Consider the following 27,453-nt stretch of genomic DNA (forward strand, 5'->3'; position numbering starts at 1 on the left):
CGGCTCGTTCTCGTGAACCCAATCTCATGTCTCGGCTCGTCTCTTGAGTTAAGTGTCAGTGTTAATGATAATCAAACAACAAAAGAAAAGGAGAAAATCACTCACTGCTCTTGACTGAATCACTTTAACTTTAATAAGAATCATCTATATTTAATGTATACAGTGAAGATTATTTTTACATTTATTGCATCATGAAATGTATGTAGTAGGCTATTTCTGTAGAAGCCTTTACTAGACTATCTGAAAAACTTAAAAAAAATTAAAAAAAACGATTTAATTTGTATTTTTGAGTAATATATTTATTTATCATTTAGCTTGTAAGTAATACTTGGAGTGTTTACTTGCCTTCAGTAAGCTTGAGAATGTTTTATTACATTAGTTTATTATTTTTTGCTTTTGTATAGATTTTTTTTAAACATAGTGGCCGTTTCTAGCTTCAAAGAAAAATAATTTTTCTAACATCTTTGTGACAATAGTTTTTATGGGTCCAAAATCACCTTGGGTGTGCATTATTTTCTAATAATTCAACGGGCTGTCATCAATTATTCCTTGCATAATGTAATTTATTGTAATTAATGTAACTATAAATCTTACATATACTGTACCTAAACCTACCCGGTCCACCCCCGATCCCTAAACCCATCTCCACCCCCTAGATGTGAATCCAACCCCGCCCCCTGCATCTTTGTTCTGCAGTGAGGGGCTACTGGTCTAAGGGGTCCGTGTACTTTGGCGTCCATTCATTTTTTGTTTTGTTTTTTTAATCCAGAAATGAAAATGCAGTTTCTTCTTTAATGGTTCAAACACTGATGAATAGAATAAGCTGACACAAACTAATTTTGATTATTCAAAATTCATATTTCATTCAAAAATCATAAAAATGATATAAAGCTATTTTTTTTTAGATAAAAGGTGCATTTTCTGCTCTTAAGGTCCCATTCACCAAGATACCTACTCCTTTACCCCCACCCTGGAATTTATACATTTATTTTAACGATTAATAAAGTCAAGTCCCGCCCTTTAATTTTTCACATTCTAAAACCTGTTTCACTCTGAAATATGTCACAATACATAAATCAATTCAGCCATAACTTCTGTTACATGACTTTAAGTTTGCTAAGCAAAGCAGGGCACTAATTATTAATTAAAAATCTAAATGGCAAAATGCAATAGAGCAGTGGTCAGCAACAGGTTGCCCGTGGGCCAGAACTGGCCGGCCAGCAATAATATCTGGCCCGCAGCCAGATTATTTTGATAGCGGCTGGTTCTGAAATAGATCTGTCATGACAGCAACAGTTACTCACAATCAGAGCATGTGAGCGGAGTGGAGCGGTGTGATTTTGAATGAAGCTAGGAGCAGATTTTTTAAAAGTCGGAGCGTGGTTTTCACTCGCTCTTAGAGTGCTCCACCACCGCTCCATCACGAGTTCAATTCATGCCAACAGCCCGTAATATAACTGCATATTTAGCAAGAATTCACATGTTAAACATATTTAGCAAGCTTGATAGAGAAGGATCACTCAAATCAGAAAGAATGTGAAGGCTATGATGACGGCAATGAGCGGGAAGTTATAGTTCTCAAGGAATTTGTTTGTTCCTTCTAGATACTGAATATTTTCATCTGAAAGCATGATTTAAACAAGTACTACAACACTTATTCACATCTATATGACCCCTTTAAGGCTTCTTAGTAAGATGGGAAGAGAGGTCAGTCACATTAAAAAGTCTTGTCACACTATACTTAACCCAGGTTAATGTCAATTAAATTATTATAAATCATTCTTGATACTTAAACTTAAGTCCCCAGTGAAAATTCAATGTAATTGTAGGGAGAATCCAACCAGCGCATCAATAAAAAATCTTTACTTTTGTGTTCCACAGAAGAATTATAGTCATGCAGGTTTGGAATGACATAAATGATGAGAATTTTCACATTTGATGAACTACTGCTAGTGTTGTGTTCGAGTCCACCCAAGTCGAGTTCGAGTCGAGTCCGAGTCTTTAACCAATCGAGTCTGAGACAAGTCCGAGTCCCAAACAGCCGAGTCAGAGTCGAGTCCGAGTCCAACGAAACACTATTATTTATTAGTATCTAACATTGTTTTAACCTTTACAACTAGAAAAATGCAATGTCCATTTAAATGTAACAAAAGCAAACCTCTATCGCAGGGGTCGGCAAGTAAGTTTGGCATTGGGCCAAAAAAAAAAATTTGCCACTAGATGGTGGGTCAGAACATGCCTGTGACAGACTGTGCTCCACCTTCGCTCCACGTCTAAAGTATTTAAAATTGTTTGAAATATCACAATTATGTTCATAACGTATATTAAAAAATAAAATAAATAAAATAACAGGAGAGTTTCAAAGTGGCTTATTGGAACACAGTGTGCAAACTTTTTTCCTACCACATGACAAGCTAATAACATGGTTGTCAACATTAAAAGGTATAATTGCTGCTTTTTGCAGTGCAAATTTGGTTTGTGATGAAAATAACTACGTTTTCGTCAGTTATTTTACCTACTCCATAATGTCACTTTTCCCCCTCTCCCAGAGCCCATAAATCAAAAACCTCCATTCTCTCATGAGGACTCTTAATATAATCCTCTCGTTTTTCAGGTGCTCTGCTCAGCCAGTAAGATTTTACAAGCTTATTATCAATTTAACATTGGAATTGCAGTGAGTATATTAATAATAAGCCTAAAATTTAAGGCCAGATGAAATTTGGGCTCCTAAAGTTGCCCCCCTGGATTTCCATGAGACATATCGTTTAGTGTTGAGGCCAAATATTTAAATTTTAGTCTCATCTGACCATAACACCTTTTTCCATGTGGCCTCAGATTTTTCAAGGCCTGTTTTGGCAAAGCTCAGTCGTGACTGCATGTGGCCTTTCTTGAGGAGTATCTTTTTTCTTGCAACCCTCCCATACAAGCCATATATGTGGAGAATTTCTGATGTTGTCACATGCACACAATGGCCACTCTTTGGCATAAATTCATGCAGCTGCTTCAGAGTTGCTGTAGGCCTGTTGGTCGCCTCTCTGGCCAGTTTCCTCCTGACTCTTTCATATAGTTTGGAGCGATGTCCTGATCCAGGGAGGGTCTGTGTTGTACCAAGTACCTTCCACTTCTTAATAATAAGACTTAAGCCTTCACTGTGCTTCTAGGCATTGATAAAGCCTTTGAAATGTTTTTATACATCTCCTGACTTGTGCCTGTCCACAACTTGATCCCGGAGATCTTTTGACAGTGCCTTGCCACCCATAGTTGATTGTTTGCTTCGATTCCACTACCAAGGACTGAAATGCTCCATGAAAGCTCTTTTCTTTTGAAAGTCAACTGGCTTTGTGTGCCATTGGGAAGGTGATTAGCTACACCTGATTGAGTTTACAAGTCATTTTTAGGAGGGGGGTGATCCTTTTCCCAATTCAGTGATTCTGTTTTTTAATTTTTATTATTTTTTTCTGACATGTTGGTGTTGTTTCTTTAACTTGGATGTTATAAGTTGCACTGAGTGTGTGTGTGTTTGTTTGTGTGTGTGTGTGTGTGTGTGTGAAATTAAAATGTACTGACATCATTTCCTCGTATTGGTCCATTTATGTATATATTCCTATAGTTGCAATTGGCTCATAGACAAACACTTAAATAAACATGCTCAGTCATCTATTATGACCAACTCTCCTGATCAGAATTCATTCATATATTATATAAAATTAAATGTGTATGAAATGGAAAAGCCGTTTGACTTTTGACTTGTCACTTTGCCCAGCAGCTCGCTTTCATCATGTGTATGAAGTTGCCCTCAGTTTTTCGGAGCATGTATATTGGTTCGACATGATTTTGAATGAGATGTGAGTGAGGTCGTGGCGTGGCGCACATTTTGGCTGCCGGTACTTTTGGGACCGAAGATATTTGACCTCTGTCCTGGCAGCGTCCATTGAGTGGCACCGTAGAAAAGTTACCTCATTTTCCATCACTGTCTTTCTTTCTCTTGTAGGTTCTCCTGCAGAGAAAATTCGCTAACATTACACCGTCATTAGCAACAAGGTAAAAAATTTTTTTTGCTTGTATTTTTGGTTATAGAGTTAAATTAAATTAAAAGCTAAAGACGTTAACTGTAGCTTAACGTGCTAACTAAGCATCATTTTGTTGATTACTTAGTTGCTTTTTCAGCAACGACTTGCCAGTTTAGCTCCGCCCACTTGAAATCTCATTGGCCTATTATTCTGCTTCACATAACTGCATATTAAACATCTAATATGTTCTGATTGGCTGTTTGTGTGTCGCATTGTGCAGCCATTTCATGTTCAATATGGCCAGACAAATAACTGCTTGTTTATTCAGTTATTTTAATCCTTTTATTTGTGCTTTATTTAGAGATATTATGCCTAAACAAATTAAATATTCATAGATTGTTAGATTTACTATTTACTATTTACTTATTGACTTGCAGTGACTAATTTGGCAAAATAATTCAGTTCAGCCGAAAAAAAAGTTTTCAGTTTTGAAATATATATATATATATATATAAAATATATATTTATATATTTATATGTATTTACATTTATTTTATTTTTTTATTTATTTTAATACATTTTTCTTATTTAAAAAAATGTTCAAGGAAAATTTGTGTAATATTGAATGTTTAGGGTTATTCCATTATCACTTCATTATGTAGTAACTTAAAGGGCTAAAAATAAAGTTTGCTAAAAATGAAAATTCTCTTATTTACTAACCCTAATGTTGTTTCAAGCTTTCTTCTGTGAAAATATATTGAAAAATGTCTCAGGGCCCTATTTTAACGATCTAAGCGCATGGTCTAAAGCACACGGCGCAGGTGCACTCGGGGCGTGTCCGAATTCACTTTTGCTAGTTTAATGACGGGAAAACGCTCGGCGCGCCCGGGCACATGGTCTAAACGGGTTATCTTTATTCTCTTAATGATTAATGGGTGTTTTTTGGGCGTAACGTGCAATGAACCAATCAGAGTCTCATCTCCCATCCCCTTTAAAAGCCAGTTGCGCTCGCGCCATGGCGGGTTTGCTATTTACATGGCGGAATGTAATTTTTCATTTTTAAAAATGTTTGTGTGCTGCTGCGCGTATCTGTGTGTGTGATAAGCAAAGTGTACGCGCGTTGTGCACCTCCTTATAGGCGCATATTACTAACGCACTCTTTAAATAACAAAGAAAAAATATTGAGCCAGACTTTAGACCAGGTTTGAGTTGGTCTATGGCGCAGTCTATTTTTGGTTCCTCAAAATAGCAACGTGCCAACAATGTGCCTGAACACACCTCTTTTTTAGGCGCACAAATGGGTGCAAATGCATTTGCTATTTAAACAACGCGCCGCAGGACGGGAAAATGAGAACTGCGTCGGGCTGTTTTATCCATGCAATGAAATAAAATGATTCCAATGTTGTTTGGACCCCAACTTTATTCAAAATATCTTCTTTTATGTTCCACAGAAAGTCAAACAGGTTTGGAATGACATGAGGGTGAATAAACGATGACAGAATTGTCATTTTGGTTGAAATATCCCTCTAAGTTACTACATAATGAAGTGTACATAATGGAATAACCCTGAATATAAACAGCTTGTATTCACTGGGAACGTCAGCTCTGTGAAGACGGGCACATGTGTGCACACTTTGACCTGATGTGGAAGTCTGTTTTCACCGGTCAGAAGTGAGGAGGTATTTCCCTTTGTGCCCGGCCCCGAATGCGATATTTTTTAAGCTGTGAAAAATCGTGTGTAAATGGAGTGTAATCAGCACGTCTGGTAGGTCCGTAACAGGTCCGTCCCGTTGGATCGGGATACAGTTACAGCGCTGGAAATGGAAGGACCCCCACTCACTCAGTCCTCACTACGGTTAGGTTACTTTGCCTAATTGTACTAAAATACTTGTCATTTGTGCCATGTTAGACCAGCCCCCCTTGAACTTTACCTCTACACACACGAGTGTGCGAGTTTTTCTAAGCCGTAGTAATAACAGTGAAGTGAGATATGACACTAATTTGGTGGTATAGAAGTGAGATTCTGCCTCTCAAGCAGTTTTTGGTCTCTTGGCCTGATTAGTGTGAGGGATTAAATGTCCCAGCCTGCTTTTACCAACCTGCGTCACAACACGGGAAAGGAGGATGGAAGGGACGAAGATGGATGAATGGGAGGGGAGATCAGGGTGGACACAGGGAGGGAAAAATTAAAGACAGGAAGCAAATGAAAGAAATGTAGTCAAGTATGTAAACACCAACCTATGCTTGTGTGTACATGCTTGTTCTTGCATTACCGTGGTGGTTACAAACATATTTACTAAAGCGTTGATCCGTTATGATCCATTAACCTAAAAATATTGCTAGAAGTTGTTTCTAAAAAGAATCAATTTTCTTATTCCGAGGCATTGGAAATCTGAAGTCTGTAGTTTTGATTAATTCAGGTGATTTGAATCTTTTAAGTCTGTTCAGCAAAAAGACTTGGTTTGACTTGCTCATTTAGGGCTTAAAACAATATTAATATTCAGAAATATCTGTTTGACTTCACTGACACTCTTGGATGAGAACTATATTGTCATCAGTAGAGCAGCTTTATAACTGAGCTGAATTTGTTTCATAATTGATTATTTGGCAACATTTACGCTGTTATTGAATGAATTGAATCAACATTGAACTAAATTGAGCTGAATAACTACACCATTGCCTTCTGTAGAGCTGCCTATAGCTGAATCATATTTGTTTTATAATTGATTTACATTGACATTATTGAATTTAATTGAATTAACATTCAACTAAATTTAACTGAATAATGACACTATTGTCTTCTGTAGATATGTTTAACAGCTGAGATTGAAGTTGTTTCATAATTTATGAATTTGCAAAATTGGCAGGAACTGAAATGAATCAACATCGAACTAAATAGAGCTAAATAATAACACAATTTTCTTTTATAAAGCTTCCTAATAGCTAAAATTGAAGTCATTTCATAATTGAATTTTGCAACATCGACACTTATTACACTGAACAAAATCAACATTGAACTGAATTGAGCTGAATAATAACACTGTTGCCTTCTGTAGAGCTGCTTATAGCTGAATTGAATTTATCATAATTTATGAACTTTGCAACGTTGACACTGTTATTGAACTGAGCTGAATCAACATTCAACTAAATTGAGCTGAACAATGACACTATTATCTTCTGTAGAGATTTTTAACAGTTGAAATTTAAGTCATTTCATAATTGATCAATTTTGCCACTTTCACAGTTATTGTACTGAATTGAATCAACACTTAACTAAATTGAGCTGAATAATGACACTTGAACTGAATTGTTCATTGATTCATTTGGTGACCAGTAGTTGGTGACTGGTGAGTGTCCTTTTGAGTATTTCAGCAAATATTTGAATCATTCACTCAATAGGATTTGTTCAAAAGGAGTCATTTGAAGCAATCGACTTGTTCATTGATTCATTTGGTGACCAATAGTAGTAATAATTCACTCAGATTTGTTCAACTGAATCAGTTGATTTGTAGCGTTCTCTGAAGCGAAAGAGAATTGCTCAGAATTAACTTTCACATGCGTGTGTCGAATGTTTCTGGCTGTGGGCAGGGAACTCAAAGGAGAGCGAGCGTGCCGAGAAGAAGGGGTGGGTAGAAGAGTTAAAGCACAGCCAGATGAGATTGATTATTTGCAGGTCTGCGTAATTATGCACAGGTGCTTTTCTGCCCCGTGCGCACACGAGCACACACACGCTGTGACCCGACGCACTCCAAGCATGCAGAAAACCCGACATACAAGACTTAAGAATAAACACACTTGTTTTGAAAATTTTCCCACCCAAAACCTCCCAAGGGTTGGTGTCTGTGGCCGTTGTTTATATGTGTGTTTAGATTCTTATGTAGTGAAGCACCTGGACAGGCCTCTCGCGTCAGATCCAGTCCTGCTTTTGTTTTCGGAGTTAAGATTGTTGCATTGTCATCCACATATTTCATATTTAATGCCAAGGACTATTCCAGCTCTGACTGAATGCATAACTGTGATCTCAGTATTAAGCAGAGGCTCAAATAGATCCATCACCTAATAGCTTCTAAATGATGCTTTACAAATTAAAAGTCACGCTGTGAGAATCTGAGAATCTCCTCTCACTTTTTTTTTTTTTTGCTCATAGTATGACATTGATTGTAATTTACATGATCCAAAATTATCTGTTAATGGCTAATTTTTGATTATTTTATTATTTTTATATATATTTTTGACGTCACTAGTTATGGCAAATTGGTGTGCGTATTATGTTTTGTTGTGTTTTAATTATCTAAATGATGACAAACAAAAGTCACAATCTCAAAACTGACATTTTTTTTTTTCACTCAAGGTATGATATGATTGTACTTTTCAATGGCTGATTTTAGGGTCCAAATTGATCTGTTAAAGGGATACTCCACCCCAAAATGAAAATGTTGTCAATCACTTACCCCCATGTCATTCTAAACCCGTAAAAGCTTCGTTTGTCTTCGGAACACAATTTAAGATATTTTGGATGAAAACCGGGAGGCTTGGGACTGTCACATTGACTGCCAAGTAAATTACACTGTCAAGGTCCAGAAAAGTATGAAAGACATCGTCAGAATAGTCCATCTGCCATCAGTGGTTCAACACTAACGTTATGAAGCGACGAGAATACTTTTTGTACGCGAAGAAAACAAAAATAACAACTTTATTCAACAATTCGTCTCCTCTGTGTCTCTCCACATCACCGTAGCGCCATTTTGGAGAATAACCACTGAACGCAAGCAACGTACGCTATTCTGTGTCAGCCGCGACACAAGGATACGTTTTCTACGTGTATTTACGCTTTGGTTTGAACGAAAACAGCACATCCGTGCAGCGCGGCTGACACAGAATGTCTTTCATACTTTTCTGGACCTTGACAGTGTAATTTACTTGGCAGTCAATGGGACAGTCACAAGCCTCCCGGTTTTCATCCAAAATATCTTAAATTGTGTTCCGAAGACGAACAAAGCTTTTACGGGTTTGGAACGACATGGGGGTAAGTGATTAATGACAACATTTTCATTTTGGGGTGGAGTATCCCTTTAATGGCTCTTTTTTTTTTTTTTTATTATTATTCCTTTTGACTATAGAATTATTTAACTTTTTCAACAGAATTATAGGCCACTACTCATAATATCAAAATCGGGAAGTTGTAAATTATGATTAATTGTCCTGGCCAGTATTTCAGTTGGTTACTAATTGTCCAAACTGGTGTAAATATTGTATTTTACTTCATTGTTTCACTTGACCTTGATGTTTTAAACAGTAAACAAAAGTCACAATGAAGAATATTTATTTTTTGCTTAAGCTATGACATGATTGTACTTTTCAGTAGCTGGTTTCGGGGTAAAAATGATCTGTTAGTAGCTTAATTAATGACTAATAAATTTTATTCTATTTTATTTTTATTATTATTTTATTTTTAGTTTAGTTTAGTTCAATTTTTTAAGTTTTTTTTATATTTTTTTATAAAATATATAGTTTGGTTGTATTTTGTTTTGACAGATTGAATTTTTTTTGACAGGGTTATTGTCCAATACCGATAAATATCAAGGCAGAAAATTGTGAATTATGATTAATTGGCCTGACCAGTGTTTCAGTATGTCACTAGTTATGGTGAAGTTGTCTGAATATTGTATTGTATTTCATTGTTTCTCGTTATCTTTTTCATAGATTGATGCCATTCAAAGAAAGGAGAGCATGAAGGTGATGACTGAGACGTTCTACGCTGCACTTTTTGGTTATGATGAGGTAAGCGGTTAGTTGTTGACTATTATCAGTACTAGTTTTGCATATCATAACTGTCCATCAAGAACTGTCAAGAGTTAACAGTAAGTTTAATGTTTCTGTAGACGCATCTCATGTGTCTCTTCTGTATGTTTTAGGGAATTCTGTCAGACGATTGCGTTCTTGCGGCGGCGCTCTGGAGAAACATGTTCAACAGACAGTGTGAAGACCCCAGACAGCTCGAGTTGATGGTCGAATACGTCCGCAAACAGGTCAGTGTGTGTTTGTGTGTGTGTGTGTGTGTGTGTGTGTGTGTGTGTGTGTGTGTGTGGATGGTCAGAAGCCAGTTCTCTACTCCTGTGCAAACAGAGACGTGTGTATATACAGTACAGCTCGACTTCCTCACACACATAAACACATTGGAGTGCTGCACGTCACCCACTCCGTCACTCAGATCAACTGGCACTGTGTTTAACAAGCAAACGCCCCCCATCTCCACCCCATAATGTCACGTTCATTGGGTTCAGCATTTACTGTGTGTTGGTGGAGAGCTTTCCCTTCCCTTACACCCCTACATGAGCCCCTCTTCAGCCTCAATGATATGAATGCTAGAGCTGCACAATTAATTAAAAACATAATTGAGATTATGATTATCACTGCTGCGATTTAATTGTGAAAAGTGTTATTGTTATGTTTGGTGCACAGTTAATCATACTAAAATTATGGCTGAGAACTGTTACAGATTTCCTGATTCAGATTCATATATCTTGATTTGATTCTGAACTGATTAGTTTCCCATTCATTTGGGTATATTTCCGTTTTAATGTCCAAGTTACTATACAAACTATACAAGTTACGTTGCTGTTCAAAAGTTTTTAAAAGAAATTAATACTTTAATTCAGCAAGGATGCATAACATTTATCAACTGTAATAGTAAAGATATTAGGAATGTTCAATTTCAAATAAATGTTAAAACAATACAAAAATGAATAAAAAATACAATACAATACAAAATTTTCAAAAATAATGTTTTTACTATATTTTTGATCTAGTAAATGCAGTCTTAGTGAGCCTTTCTTTCAAAAACATAAAAAAAATATTTTTGAGCAGTAGTGAATTTAATGAATATACAGTGTATCAAATTGCACCGTATTTGTCAAAATAATCACCATATGATTTTTTTTTACCATATCTTGCAGCTACCTCTGACTCTCACACTGAGAAAGACACATCCTAACAATTACTAGTTCCAAATCCTTTGTAATTTAGGTGTTTGCAAAGTTTATACAGTTTTCTGATTCTACCACGTCATGTAATGATTCATAAGCTTAATCATTGGCGTGAATCTTTGAGAGATTCCTCCAGCGCACACCTTACCCTCTGGCAGGAGTGGCGTGACACAGATGTAAACACAAACAGGAACTGTTGATCTGCCGGTGTTGTCACGCCAATGTGTGTCAGTGATTTTGCTAACAATAGGCTTTTCCACCAAGACTTGAGTTCTTGACCTGAAATAGAGCAGATTGAACCGTTCTGGTTGTTTTTAGGGGGGAAAATTGTGTTTTAGATTCAAATGTTTCATGGGTAACAATTTACAAGATTCAGTGTAGTTTATGTATTGGGTATCATGAACTAACAGGGAGCAACTTTTTTTTACAGCCTTTATAAATCAAGGTTAATGTTTGTTTATAAATATACATGTACACATTATATAAATATATATATATATATATATATATATATATATATGTATATGTGTTTCTTTTTTGCTCAAGGTATGACATGATTGTACTTTTCAGTGTTTGGTTGCAGGGTCCAAAATGATCTGTTAATGACTAATTTAATATCTAATGTTTGTTATTTATTTATTTATTTTTATATATTATATTTATAGATTTATTTTTTTATATTTTTATATCTACATTTTAATATATATTTTTCTATATTTTATTTTTTATGTTATTTTTATTTGATTTTGTCCTTTTGACAATGAGTTTATTTATTCAATCATTTATTTATGTATTTCAAATATTTTTATGTTTCTTGTTTTATTTTATTATATTTTGGGAATTATTTAATTTTGTGAACATTTAAAAAAATATTTTCATTAAATGGTAAATTATTGTTCATTTTTAGTGCATAGATTCTAATATTGAATGCACAGGTTTTTTTTTTCATAATGATATAGCGCATGATTACAACAATCTACTACTGTCATAGTTGTAGTAGTAGTAGTTCTTATTTATTCTTTCTTTCTTTATTTCTCTTTCTTTGTTAGATTTCAAGAGTATTAAACAGTTATTCATGTTTTCTACTGTCTATTATAATGTTTTCATATCTGATCACCCTTTATGGTTTACTTTGTGACCTTTTTCCAATGCGATTGTCTATCAATGCATGATTATCTGGAACAAAGTTCAAGTGGTCTTCATCATTCAACAAAGCACACAATGATGGTTCTCCATCACTGCCGAGGCCATGAGCTCATTACAGGTGCGGGGCAGGAATTTATTACAAAAGAGAGTGTTTGTGTGAGGTGTGTGTGTTGGTGCCTGCAGGCATTCCGAGAAAAGAAAGAAAAACAACAAATAAGCGTCATCCATCGGCCCCCGAGCGTCAGGGGCCTGCTTAGCTCGGGATGGAGCGAGAGGTAGAAGGAGAGCTGGAGCGAGTGAGAAGGTGAAAAGAAAAGAAAACAGTCACAGGTGCAGCACATGAAGCATGGCAGCGACTGATGACAGAGCAGAGAGGGACACGTCGCCATGGCAACAGCGGCCTCTCCTGATGAAGTCATACGGTGCGGCGCGTGTGTGTGCTCGCATATGTGCGCCGGTGCTTGACTGCATCGTTATTCAACGCTAATTGCTCTCGACAAACACCCGCTAGCTCTGACATCATTGTGTGTGTGTGTGTGTGTGTGTGTGTGTGTGTGTGTGTGACTTTCTGTTTTTAAACTCCTGCAGCATTAAGAATGCTCTGGCTCATTTAAAGTGTGGCAACTTTTTTTCCCAGCTGAGATGTGAGTTTGAGTTTGGAAATGAAACGGACGACATGATATTTAACCGAAATAAGCAAATTTGCTCAACCTCATGTCATTCCAAACCTCTATGACTTCTTTTATTCTGTGAAATACAAAAGGAGATGGTTTGAAAAATCTTCCTGTCGTTTTTATATATATATATATATATATATATATATATATATAGTGACCAGGGCCTGTCGACCTTCAAAATTGACTTTAAAGCACCATAAAATATTCAGTGGGGTCATACAGTACCATTCAAAAGAGTGGAGTTGTTAGGATTTTTTAAATGTTTTTGAAGGAAGTCTCTTCTGCTCACCAAAGCTGCATTTATTTGATTGAAAATACAGTAAAAACAGTAATATTATGGAATATTATTGCAATTTAAAGTAACCTTTTTTTCTATTTGAATATATTTTAGCATGTAATTTATTCCTGTGATGCAAAGCTGAATTTTCAGCATCTTTACTCCAGTCTTTAGTGTCACATGATCTTCAGAAAGCATTCTAATATGATGATTTGCTGCTCAAGAAACATTTCTCATTATTATTATTAATGTTGAAAACATTTGTTATCCTTAATTTTTTGTGGAAGCTGTGAATCAATTTTTTTTAGGATTCTTTTGATGGATATAAAGTTAAAAAAAACAGTAGTTTTAAACAGCAGTGTATATCTATGCGTTTATCAGTGGGTTTAAGCGTGGCTCATCTGTCTGTTGTCGAGTTTTCATCAGTTTGTAATTAGTTCCCAGGACGCTGCTCTGGTCCTGCATTCATTAGCACAGCTGTCTTCACTGTAGTCCAGTTTTAATGAGTTTGCCTGTTTTAAACACTAGGAGGTGAATTCTTTGAGGTCTGTCTTTTTACAGCACTGTTATAGAAGTGAAGTAAATTGAGCCTGGACTTGGATCAGGCTCGCTGTGAGGTTCAGCCTCTGCGTTTGGATCACACTTGTATTTCGTGAATTCATTGTTTTAGATTGACGGGGCAAATTGACACATTTTTCTCTATAGTGAACTGTTATTGTTTCCCCTGCATTACTTCGTATCTGAAAGTCTTGGCAACAAAAAAGCTATTGAACATTTTCATTGTTATTTCCCATGTAAATAGATACACATGCACACTTGTGGCAAGTTTTCACGATGGGAAGCTGCTATTTATTGCCACAGATTTGATAATACTTTTTTGACATTTTAAGCATTACATATAAAGTACAAAAAGTCCTCTTCCGAAGCATATTTGTATTGGAATGCATTTTAAAATCTTTTCATGGGTTTTCAGTGCAATTTAAATCATAAAACAATTATGAAACACAAAATTGGTCATGAAACGGCACATATGTAAAACATCAAAACATTGTTTTGTCAACAATTGTATAACATGACAGCACATATAACATGTGACAACCACTGTTATGTTAGTATCGTTGAGAGACTATTGTAGTTTTTATTTTTATATTTTTCATTTTAATTTGTAATTTTGTTGTGTTTTTGTCATTTTAGTTGTTCATATATATATATATATATATATATACACACACACACACACATATACACACTCTAAAAAATGCTCGGTTAAATATAAAAATATATATGGGTTAAAAAGGGACAAACCCAGCTGTTGGGTTGTTTTGACCCAGCGGTTGGGTTGTTTCTTTTTAACCCAGCACTTGGTTATATTTAACCCAGCATTTTTTAGAGTAGATAGATAGATAGATAGATAGATAGATAGATAGATCGATAGATAGATAGATAGATAGATCGTTTTCTTATTTTTTAAATCTTTTAGTTTTGTTTTATTTCAAGCAAAGTGTTTATTTATTTATTTTAGTTTTTTTGTTAACGATAATAAATCCTACTTGACAACTTGCTCCAACCTGACATTTCTGAAAAAATAGCCTTTGTCCAGAGAACATAGTTCAACTTTTTGGTCAGAATATGCTTTCATTATATAGCAGCCAGCCCAGTCTCGCCTGCAGAAGATGATCCAGATGTTCTTTACTTCACACAGATGCAGTTCATTGATGCTCTGGATGGGGAGGACCTGCTTTTAACAGGAGAAGTGAAATGGCGCCCCCTGGTGGAGGAAAACGCCCAGAGCATCCTGAAGGTTCCCAGCCCGACCTACAATGATGCTGGTCTCTGAGAGCCATCTCACCTGGAGAGCAGCACTCGCCTGATTAGTCACACCTTCTTCCTTTATCTGTCTTTCCCTGACTCAATTTCCCCACTGGTTTGTCAGCTTCCCTCGTCAACACAGTGTTGGGAATACAACAAACACACGCACACATACATTTATTCTCATATGTATTGAGAGTATTAAGGACTCAACAGAATGGTTTTGCACTCTCCTTTTCTAAATATTCTTGAGTATTCTTGTATTTATATGTCTTTCCATAAGGCTGCAATGTTGCAATATTTATAGGAATATTTCCTGGCTCTTTCACTGAGCACTGTACCACTCCTCAGCGTTAACAGTGCAAATATTTTTTTTATTTTTTATTATTTCACTCTCAATGTGTTGGAGGAAAGTGTTTCGAGTGAGTGTGAATGTGTATTTTTTATTTGTCAGGGTCATCCGCCAATAAAAGCGCTTCTCCAGTAATGATCTCTTCTGACTTCACAGGAATCTCACTCTTTGCGTCTGTATGTTTCATTACAACCATTTCTTGCTTTTTTTTGTTTACACCTCAAGAATTTCTTTGTCTTGCTGACTGTGTCCAGAATGAAATATTAGTGTATTACTTACTGAGTGAAAAAAATAATATTTTGTAAAATGAAAATTAAGTCTATTTAGAACCATTTTTTGACGTGAGATTTCTGTTGTTTGTTTTTACACGACTAATATTTTACTTTTTAAGTCCTATTATTCTTAATTCTAATTCTCGTTACTGTAGTAGAAATAGAATTTTGTACTGTAGAAAAAAATATAAAAAACCTGCACAATTATTTTTGCAATTTTTTAAATCAGTATAAATGAATGGCAATAAAAAATATACCATACAATTTTAACGTGTGTAATACCTACCATATAAAATTTAATTGTCATTTTTTTACATTATTGTAATGACACTGTTTTGGATTATGGTGATGAGAATTTGTTAGGAAAAACTGCTTAATTACCATGAAAATAATGCTACAATGCAATAATAATAATAATAACTCTAAAAATAGACTTTTATAAAAAATAGACCACAAAACCAGTCTTAAGTCGCTGGGGTATATTTGTAGAAATAGCCAAAAATACATTGTGGGTCAAAATTATCGATTTTTCTTTTATGCCTAAAATCATTAGGATATTAAGTAAAGATCATGTTCCATGAAGATATTTTGTAAATTTCCTACTGTAAATATATTAAAACTTACTTTTTGATTAGTAATATGCATTGCTAAGAACTTCATTTATACAAATTTAAAGGTGATTTTCTCAATATTTTGATTTTTTTTTTTTGCACCCTCAGATTCCAGATTTTCAAATAGTTGTATCTCGACCAAATATTGTCCTTTCATAACAAACCATACTTCAATGGAAAGCTTATTTATTCAGCTTTCAGATGTTGTATAAATCTCAATTTTTGAAAAATTGACGCTTATGACTGGTTTTGTGGTCCAATAGTAATGATTTTATGCATCATGGTAATGAGTGGAAAATATGCCTAATTGTTTAATTAATAAATATAAAGTCACAATGCAATAATAATGATAATGATTCCAAAACTAGTCTTCATTTTCTTTATCCAAATTAGAATCTTTATTTTTTTTTTATATAGATTTTTGGGTGAAATTTAGTGATTATATCAGAAATAATATTGTTTTTACATTTTTAATTCAATTTTGTGTAAAAATGTCTTCGGTAGGCTGATCAATAATGAGTCTTGAAGAAGATTACTTTAATGACATTCATCACACTATAAATGAAAGATCAAGTGGAGCACATTGCATTGTGGGATATAGTAATATATTTATTCATACAGAAAAATTCTAATTGTGCACAGTATGCATACTATTTCTGCAGTATGCAGTAGAATGCTATTCTGAACTTAGCCCCTCTGTGAGTTAGTAACATAAGTGTGCTAGTTGTGGGTCAGCAGCAGGGCTGCAGAAGGTCAGTGGTTGTTATGGCAACAGCAGGGGTTCTGCTATGACCTGTTGGCTTCCCATCTGCTTTACAGCAACTACAAAAATCTAGTACATTGTGGCCATGTTACTGTTTATAACACTGATGTGAATGTGTGTATAAATCTTAACTATGTTTGCATCAACTTGATTAACTCTGTTAGCATGAAGGGAAATAGTAGCGCAGAGACATTCCCGGCTTAAAGGAATGTTCCAGGTTCATTACAATGGCATGCTGTTTATTACCACAAAAATTCTTTGAAGTTTCTTTAATGAGACGAGTAGACAGTACTGAAACCGATGACACACCAGCTTGTCACTGCATGTAATGTAATACAGTTCAACAGTAGAATTCCTGTCATGTAAGTTAGTAAACATGGTTTAACTTTAGCACGATATGTGCAAGGATACTAGTGAAGCCACTCTCAGGAATTACATCAATAATGCCTATAACGGTATTCCCGTCACTAAAGGGGTCCTTTTGACACTTCACAGCTCAAATATCATTCATGTTTGTACAATATAGAAAAATTCATCTAAGTATTTAAATAAACATTAGATGCATATTTCCTCTCAAGAACTTCTTGTCAGGGTATTATTTTAAAAAGTGCTAGTCATGTAATTGGAGATTAATCTTTTTGAGACAACAGAGGGCGCTAAAATGTACCAGAAAATGATTGAAAAGGCGTCTGTGCTTTAGTGATCCGTGTTCAAAACACTCTTCAGCAGTTCAGTGTTAAGCTCGTACTACTGTCCTCCTGATCAGTGTTTGCAGATCTTCAGTAGGTCAGGAGTGTTGACAGGTGAATGTGTCATCAAGTGTCATGTGCTTCACAAATCCATCATACTTTTATTGTACATACATTGCAACATCTACCAAAAGTAAGCGCAGACGTTCAGACTGCCTAATCAGACTCTCAGAATTCTAATAACTGATCACCAAAATTCACCAAAATCCCATAAAATCTTCCAGTTTCGAACTATTACCTGCTAGAGCTTTGAAACAAAACCCACCAAACCACACACCGCTATCTATCTATCTATCTATCTATCTATCTATCTATCTATCTATATGTCTGTCTGTCTGTCTGTCTGTCTGTGTATCTCTCTGTGTCTGTCTGTCTGTCTGTCTGTCTGTCTGTGTATCTATCTATGTGTCTGTCTGTGTATCTGTCTGTCTGTCTGTCTGTGTATCTGTCTGTGTCTGTCTGTCTGTCTGTGTATCTATCTATGTGTCTGTCTGTGTATCTGTCTGTCTGTCTGTCTGTCTGTCTGTCCGTCCGTCCCTCTCTCTCTATTTCTCTATCTCGCTATCTTTTCTTTTTACATTAATGTGTGGGGAATATAATGTGTAATATAATGTGTGTCTGTGTATCTGTCTGTCTGTCTGTCTGTGTCTGTCTGTCTGTCTGTCTATGTATCTATCTATCTGTCTGTCTGTCTATCTATCTATATGTCTGTCTATCTGTCTGTCTGTCTGTCTGTGTATCTATCTATCTATCTATCATCTGTCTGTCTGTCTGTCATCTGTCTGTCTGTCTGTCTGTCCATGAAACTTGTAGAATATTCTACATTCCAGTTGTTTTAAGCTCAGTTTGTCTGGATAAACTTTTCTAACTTCAAGTTTATACGTTTGTCTCTGTAACTTTTGTTTGTTTGTTTGTTTTGTTTGGGTGGTAGATGGTGTTCAGACTCAGGTTTCTGTGCTGACATTGGGGCTTTTGTAGGGATGGTGCTTAAACAGATGAGTCAGTGGAGGGTGATAAACACACATAAGGATGTTGTTCAACCTCTCTAACCTCGTGTTCCTGCTCACATGATGCTGCTGTCACTCTTCTGTCGCCCTGAGGGCTGCTCAGAGTCTTTTGTGTGCTGAGCTGAGACCAGCTTTAGTGCTGTTATTGATTAGCTCTAATTTGTTAGTTGGGATCTGTTCTTAGATCCGTAGCCTTGCTGACTTCCTTGTGGCTTCTTTGTTTTCTCATAATTGACCTGGATAAACACACAGCTGTTGTGTGATCTAGAGCTTATGACAGACAAAGACAGGTGAGATAGAGTACATGCAGTTTAACAGGATTGTTCTCGGTGCTCTCATTCCCTGGCAAGCCTTCTCTGAATCACTCAACATCCAGTTGCTGTGTACTGAATTATTTTATAACTTCCCTGAGTTTCAGCATCTTGCAGAATTCCCTAATTAACTTCACGCACAGCCTTTAGTTTTGTTTAAGGAAGTCGTTTAAAATTATTTCAAACACTCCCGTTAGGTATTTCTCTTTCTTCTTAGCACATGACAAAAATTGCCCTTCTTGTTGCCTGGAAGGCCTTAAGATCGGGTTTTCTTGGTATCATTAGTGGTGTTTGTTACGATGCTTACACGTTTATATAATTTCTGTAAGACTACATTGTATATGAGGTATACCTTAGTTTTTTATCATTTCACCTAATACTACCGTTCAAAATAAGATTTTTTTTTTAAAGAAATTAATACTTTAATTCAACAAGGACAAATTAAATTGATCAAAAGTGACATTAAAGACAAATTTTACATTTTCAAGATTCCTATTTCAAATGTTAAATTCTTTTGAACTTTCTATTCATCAAAAATCCTGAAAACAAGCATCACAGTTTCCACAAAATATTAAGCAGCAAAAACTGTTTTCAGAATTGATTATAATATTAAATATTTCTTGAGCAGCAAATCAGCATATTAGAATGATTTCTGAAGGATCATGTGACACTGAAGACTGGAGTAATGATGCTGAAAATTCAGCTTTGCATCACAAGATGCAAATTTATGCAAATGTTCAAGTATATTCAAATAAAACAGCTATTTAAAATTGTATGTTTTACTGCATTTTTGATCAAATAAATGCAGCACTGGTGAGCATAAGAGACTTTAAATCAATTTTAAAACAATAGAGTAAAACTGAACTGTTGTGCTTCCTGTTTTAAATTGTGGTGATTTGTTGATGAGCCAGAACAAAAAGTCACACTTTGCTTTCACTGTAGTCTGCAGTGCCAACATGAACAATGAGGTCATTAACATTTCCTGTTCATCCACTGAGCAGTCGCTAGGCATGTTCCCGCTTTCCTCCTGTATTTTACAGAGCCGAGACTCCAGGTCAGAAAGGCTTAGGGTGAGAAACTGCACAAAGGTAGTTCAGCAAGACGCTGCATGCAAATGTTCCTGTTTTTACATGAATGATTTGCTGTAGGTGTATTCACCAAATGCCATCTCACTGTGGGAAGAGAAGCTTTGAGCTCTGAAGCTTCTCAAGCAAAATCGAGCGGTTACACCCATCTAAAATCAGTCTCTGTTTTGTGGCCTACATTAGAGATGCAATCTGATTGGCTGATGATGATTTGAATTCAAACTAAATGTTGTGTTGTTTCAAATGCTGTTTTATAATGAACTTCTCCCTCTCCGACATCTATCTTCAAAGTGAACAGTGCTGTCTTACAAGATTATTAGCAAAGATTTGATCTCGAGTCATGTTAGAGTCACGTTGCAGCAAAATCTGGCATTTGAGACCGTCGTTTTACAATATTTAGGTGTTTGTTAGTGTTTGTTGCTCACGTGTGATTGCATTAAAGTTTTCTAGTGATGTGTTTAAAGAGAATCAGAAATCAAAATGTCTATAATAGTGCTGCTATAATGTCAGAATGCAGTACTATGGCTTCAAAGTATTTGTAAGCGTTGTTTAAAAATGACAAAAATTATTGTGTTATAGATAACATCAGCTTTTTTCATAATAGCATATAGCTTTTCCTGTAACAAGTAGCGGATTAGGGTTACGAGGTTAGGGTTAGGGTTTCATTGCTGCATTATTGTCACCTTTTATTGCGCCTGTAGCTTGATAGCTGAGCGTGCCGGATGTTAATAAATTATTCGCTGATTAAAATAGCAATTCAGGTTTGTTTCATCACAGATTTGTCAAGCCCCTACATCTTTTTGTAGCAAAATATTAAGTTAAAATATTTTTAAAGAAATCTAATCTTTTATGTTTATGAATATAATTGCTTTTAATTTTAATTTTGAACATTATATCTATAATTTTATGACCCAAAACACCCAACAAAACATTGGTTGAATGTGTTTATTCTAATTTTAAAATCTAATTTTTTCTGTGTTTTTAAATGCCACTTGATTTGATATTTTGTATCTAATGCAATGTCATTTACACTTTTTTTTAAGTGTGACTTTTTCAGTAGTTTCCAAATGCTTATTTGTGTGGTGATTTTCAAAGGGCGGAAGAAAAAGAGATACTGTAGTATCTTACAGTTGTGTCCCTCTTTCAACAGTCTGCCTGTATTTTTATTTTCTTTTGTTCACCTGATAGTGGAGGTTATTTCTGTGGTTGAGCAAGACTTCTGTTTTTGGCTGGGGTGTCTTTGAAGGGTATCTGCTGAGATAAAGTCGCAGGAAGACGCGCTTCAGTGACGCTCTTCCTGTGATGACCTTTCCCGGCTGCACTCATGAAGGACCTTTGAATCTGCTTTATGGTGGATCACTCACAGCCCTTGAAGTAATGAATGGTTACTTCTCTGAAACAAAGGTCTCATGGGGCAAAAACGGCTTGCCTCAGTGGTGCTTATGGTAAGTGGTAGACATGAGCAACTTACTAATTGTTAACATGAGTTACAATCGAGCAGCAGAATTATAAACTGTCATGAGGAATTTTTAGTTTAGTTTAGCTTAAAATAAATATTTTTTTTTTTTAGCAAAGATTAAGTTGACTAGAAGATTTCAAATAAATTATGTTCATCAAGGAATCCTGAAGAAAATGTATATATATATATATACAGTGGGTACGGAAAGTATTCAGACCCCCTTAAATTTTTCACTCTTTGTTATATTGCAGCCATTTGCTAAAATCATTTAAGTTAATTTTTTTTCCTCATTAATGTACACACAGCACCCCATATTGACAGAAAAACACAGAATCGTTGACATTTTTGCAGATTTATTAAAAAAGAAAAACTGAAATATCACATGGTCCTAAGTATTCAGACCCTTTGCTCAGTATTTAGTAGAAGGGGTCTGAATACTTTCCGTACCCACTGTATATATATAAACAATCAAAAATATTAAGCAGCACAGCTGTTTTCAAATGTTTCAATTCAGTGTATTTGGATGATTTCTGAAGACTGGCGTAATAATGCTGAAAATTCAGCTGTGACATCACAGAAATAAATGACATTTTAAAATATATTAAAATAGAAAACAGCTATTTTAAATTGTAAAAATATTTTTGCTGTATTTTGATCAAATAAATGGAACCTTGGTGATCATAGGAGACTTCTTTGGTTACACTTTATTTCGATAGTCCACTTTAGACATTCTATTAACTATAAGTAACTTTGTAACTACATGTCTACTAACTCTAAGAGTAGACTGTTAGGGTAGGTTTAGGGTTAGTAGAATAAGTTGACAAAGAAAGTGTTAGAAGATATTAAGCAGACAGTCTACTAATACTCTACTAACTGCTAGTTGACATGTAGTTGCAAAGTTACTTACTGTTAATAGAATGTCTAAAGTGGACTATCGAAATAAAGTGTTACCCTTGTTTCAAAAACAAAACAAAAATATCTTATCAACCCCAAACTTTAGAACAGTATTAGATGTAAATAATCTTGAACTTGGTTGTCAGAGGAAGCATAATGGGCAGGTGCGTCTCCTCTCAGACCTGTATTATGAGGCCTGCTGAAACAAGTAGCGCTTAGTAATAGCTCTTGCTGAAGGTGCTTTACTGCCTTTGACATTACAACCTCACCGTTGAGATTTCAACAACAACATGACAATTGTAATCACTAACTTTACATTTTTTATATCACCAGCAGATTGAATATACACTACCGGTCAAAAGTTTGGGATCAGTAAGACTTCTAATGTTTTTTAAAGAAGTCTCTTATGCTCATCAAGGCTGCATTTATTTGATGAAAAATACAGAAAAAAACAGTAATCTTGCAAAATGTTATTACAATATAAAATAATGGTTTCTATTTTAATATCCTTTAAAATATAATTTATTTCTTTGATGCAATGCTGAATTTCCATCAGCCATTACTCCAGTATAAAGGGTCACATGATCCTTCAGAAATCATTCTAATATGCTGATTTATTATTAGAATTATCAATGTTGGCAACAGTTGTGCTGCCAAATATTTTTTTTTGGAAAACGATACTTTTTTCAGGATTCTTTGATGAATAAAAAGTAAAACAAAACAGCATTTATTCAAAATATAAATCTTTTCTAACAATACAAATCTTTGTTATCACTTCTTAACAATTTAACACATCCTTGCTGAATAAGTTTTAATTTCTTTAAAAAAAAAAAAAGAATACAAATTTACTGACCCCAAACTTTTGAACTGTAGTGAATATTGTTAGAAAAGATTTCTATTTTAAATACATTTTTAACTTTTAATTTTTTTATTTACAAAGAATCCTGAAAAAAGTATCACAGGTTCCAAAAAAATATTAAGCAGTTTCCAGCACTGATAATAAATCAGCATATTAGAATGATTTCTGAAGGATCATGTGACACTGAAGACTGGAGTAATGATGCTAAAAAATTCAGCTTTGCATCACAGGAATAAATGCGTTATTGAAAAACGTTATTTTACATCATAATAATATTTCACAATATTACATTTTTTCCTGTATTTTTGATCAAATAAATGCAGCCTTGATGAGCATAAGAAACTCCTGTAAAAAACATAAAAAATCGTTCTGATCCCAAACTTTTGACTGGTAGTGTAAATGTGTTATATAGGCCTAACCAATATTTGTTTAAAAAAATTATGTTTATAATGTAAATATATATAGAAGGTGAACCAAGTAAGATGAAAAATTATTTTTTAATAACTAATTTATTTTCTTATTTTTATTTAAAATTGTTCCACTGTCTTCACCATTAGGCTAATTAAAATGACTTTATATAACTTTTTTTTTACCTTAAAATATCTGTTTCAAAATCACTCTGATTCAGATTGACTTCTAATATGACAAATGGCTTCGATTCCTTTCTCAAGTTTGGTGAGTGCGTACAAAATTCTGTGAAAAGGGTGAATGAAAGAATACACTACATGACTTAAAATCTGAACAGAATGATACACTTACCGACTTTGTAAAACGTAGCATCACATACTAAACGACTGAGAATCAGTAACAACATGGCAGATGTAGTCTGTCTGAATTTCATTCATATAATCCATTTTCATACTATATACAATATAGTTTTTTTAACAGTCACGAAGTACGTTCAAATTCAAACTGCCTATTCAGACAGCCTGCGATTTCGGATGCACCGGTGTTTACAGATATCCACTGTAATTACAACAGTTATATATTTAAGATGGTGAATTACTCAATTAACTGTACAGTCCACCACAATGTATCTACAGTAACGATGTTCTGGGTGGTTGTTAGGGTGTTGCTATGTGGTTGCTAAGATGTTCTGGGTGGTTGTTAGGGTATTGCTATGTGGTTGCTAAGATGTTCTAGGTGGTTGCTAGGGTTTAAAACAAACCTAACCCTACAAATGAGCTGTAATAGTAATGCTTGATGATCAAATTGTATGTTTAAGCCAATATAGTTGACTGCAGACTTCTGTGGAATGTAATGAAAACTCTCTGGTGATGTATCAGTTTTCCTGTTGACACAGTTGGAAGCTTTATAATGTGAAATAGGCATGCGTATCTGGACAAACCGGCTTTGTCGGTTCTCAAGAGGTGATGCGGTTATTGCTGCTCTTATTAACATATAATGCATGCATTTCTTGATGAAGTGATAAAAGTGTAGTAAATGATGGTTGTTAACCTTCGTTTACCCAGATGCAGCTATAAATAAATTAATACTGATTAACGCTACCACGAAGTAGTCATGCCAATAATGATATCACTGTTTAACCAGTGGGATTTGCTGTCATATGATGGTATGCTGTTGACTTTCTGAGTAACTTACCTTGTTGGCAGTTGAGTTTTACAGATTTGTTCCTTAGAAAGACCACAAACCGAACAGGATCTGGTTCCTGGGCCTGCAGGCCAAACTAAGAAGGGTTTTTGCAATTGCAATCAGTGGATTTCAACCATTAACAATTACGTGATGAAAAACAATATTATAAACAAAGGATATATATATATGGGGTTGGTAAGATTTGAATTTTCTGAAAGAAGTCTCTTATGCTCACCAATGCTGCATTTATTTGATCAAAAATACAGTAAAAACAGAAATATTGTAAAATATTATTACAATTTAAAATAACAGTTAGCTATTTAAATACATTATGAAACTTAATTTATTCCTGTGATGCAAAGCTGAATTTTCATCATCATTACTCCAGTCTTCAGTGTCACATGATCCTTCAGAAATCATTCTAATATGCTGATTTGCTGCTCAACACACATTTCTTCTTATTATCAATGTTGAAAATGGTTGTGCTGCTTAATATTTTTGAGGACACTGTTATACATTATTTTCAGAATTCTTTAAAGAATATAAAGTTCAAAAGAACAGCGTTTTTTTTTTATCTAAATATTTTGTAATATTTTAAATGTCTGTCACTTTGGGTCAGTTTAATGCTTCCCTGCTGAATAAATGTGTGAGAGAGAAAAACAACAACCCTAAACTTAAATACTGAACAAATTCTCATTCTTTAACTTTTCACTCAAATTGTTATTTTGATCATATATATTTTGATTTTGTATTACATTTGAAAAGCTCATTAGTGGTCTCCAATTGTTTAACTCACAAAAGGGCAATATTTCCCTGCCTGAACACTTCTCTTGTTTTATTCATGAACAAAAATTCAAATTTTGCCCTTCATCATCAAAGCATGGACAGATAGTCCAGTGTACTGTCACCAGTACAGTAAAACCATTATTCAGAGCTCCACGTGACTCGTGACAAGCATAAGATTGTGCCATGCAGTGTGTCCACAATGTGCTGTATGAGACGTCTGGATGATGACAGTAGCAGTCAAAAATAATTTCTTCATACAACAGGTCAACTGCAGATTAATCAGGAGATGTTTTATGTGTCATATGCATTTAGTCCACAGCTGTCTACAGCTGCCAGCCGAGCCTCAGGGGGGCTGCTACCTTAGAAAGACAGGAAGACCTGAAAATATCTCACTGCTGGACAATAGAGATGAAAAAACAGCATTTAGAAGAGAGTTGAGAAGTATAATACAACACAGCTCTGTTTCTGTATGATGTTTGTTGCGTGTTTGCTCTCAAATTGGCACAGCTAGGATCCTGCAAAAACCTGCCCTTCGAGTATGTCTACTTACTGTGTCGTTTTTTGCTCCGTGATCATCTCCACACATCGCTCATGTAAATGAATCATACAAGTGACATCCTCTGTATTTACCATACAAATAAGGCAGACATGCTTCACAAAAGCAGAACCGCCATATCAGGAGATCACATGATGTTGTTTTTGTCCTAAACACCAGTTACTGTTGTCCAGATTAAAGAACTATAACCAAATGACCCAAACGTCAGTTACTCATTAAGCAGTCGAAAGTATTATTACTGAAATATTAGATTCAAATCAAAATTTGGTAAAACTTGTGTTTTTACAAGATACTTCTTCTTGATTTCGGCCAAGTTATTGATTAACTATCTACAAAAATAAAATCTACTGTAATTTTAATCTATCTTTGTGTCTTAATATCTTTATCCATCCCACATTGTGATGGGTGCCAAATTGAGTACACTAGAGTGTTTATCTGTTGACACAATTGTTTGAAGCATTGCTTCCTCTGCTTGGTTTTGTGTGGCAAGCCATTTTAACATTTATTAACAAGTGTCCTTTTTATCTTGTTTAATCCTAACACTGAGACAGGCTTCTGATATTTGTATATTTATCTTCATATGCTTGTATTTTATTTTTGATTGATCATTATTTAATATAAGAATGATAATAATAATATTTGTTGTTATTTATGTTTTTTTGTTTGTAAAATTACTAATATATATTCATTTAATTCTATTATGTTTCGTGCTGTTTTCGTTTTGTTTCATTTGTGTATTTGACAAATAAAAAAACATTATTAATAATATTTATTTCATTTTTCATTTCATGTTTTCCTTTGTTTTAGCTTTTATTGTTATTTATGATAATACGCATAATTTGTAATGTTAATTTTTTACTAATTATGCAAATAAACATTAATAATATTATTTAATTATATTCTAGTTGTGTACTGTTTTCCTTGGAATTACCTTTTATTTTATTTATAATAATAATAATTATTGTTGTTGTTGATAATAATAATGACAATGTTTTTTCATTGGTTTGAATATTTAATAAATAAACCTTATTGATCATATTTGTTTATTTCCTTGTTTTGTGCTGTGTTCATATGTTTTATCTTTTATTTTATTTAGCTATAATAATATGTATAATAATTCGTATTTTTATTAATAATAATGATGATGTTAATATTAGTGTTCATATATTATATATTCCATTAGGGATGCACCGATACCACTTTTTCCAGTACTCGCCCGATACCGATACTTTTATTTTTGGTACTTGCGGA

General features: G+C 34.6%; 1 protein-coding gene across 1 annotated transcript in view; it reads left to right on the forward strand.

Annotated features, from left to right (window-relative positions):
* The window catches only part of LOC107696472 (ubiquinol-cytochrome-c reductase complex assembly factor 1-like), a 25,314-nt gene extending 10,256 nt beyond the window's left edge, over positions 1-15,058 (forward strand). Inside the window, exons 7-9 of the mRNA XM_016496816.1 lie at positions 9,714-9,791; positions 9,926-10,039; positions 14,799-15,058. Of these exons, the coding sequence (XP_016352302.1) occupies positions 9,714-9,791; positions 9,926-10,039; positions 14,799-14,933 (327 nt within the window). The 3' untranslated portion in view covers positions 14,934-15,058. The remainder of the gene's footprint in view (positions 1-9,713; positions 9,792-9,925; positions 10,040-14,798) is intronic.
* The last annotated feature ends 12,395 nt before the right edge of the window (positions 15,059-27,453 follow it).

The sequence above is a fragment of the Sinocyclocheilus anshuiensis genome, unplaced genomic scaffold (assembly GCF_001515605.1).
Source record: "Sinocyclocheilus anshuiensis isolate Anshui unplaced genomic scaffold, SAMN03320099.WGS_v1.1 scaffold522, whole genome shotgun sequence".
Lineage (NCBI taxonomy): Eukaryota > Metazoa > Chordata > Actinopteri > Cypriniformes > Cyprinidae > Sinocyclocheilus > Sinocyclocheilus anshuiensis.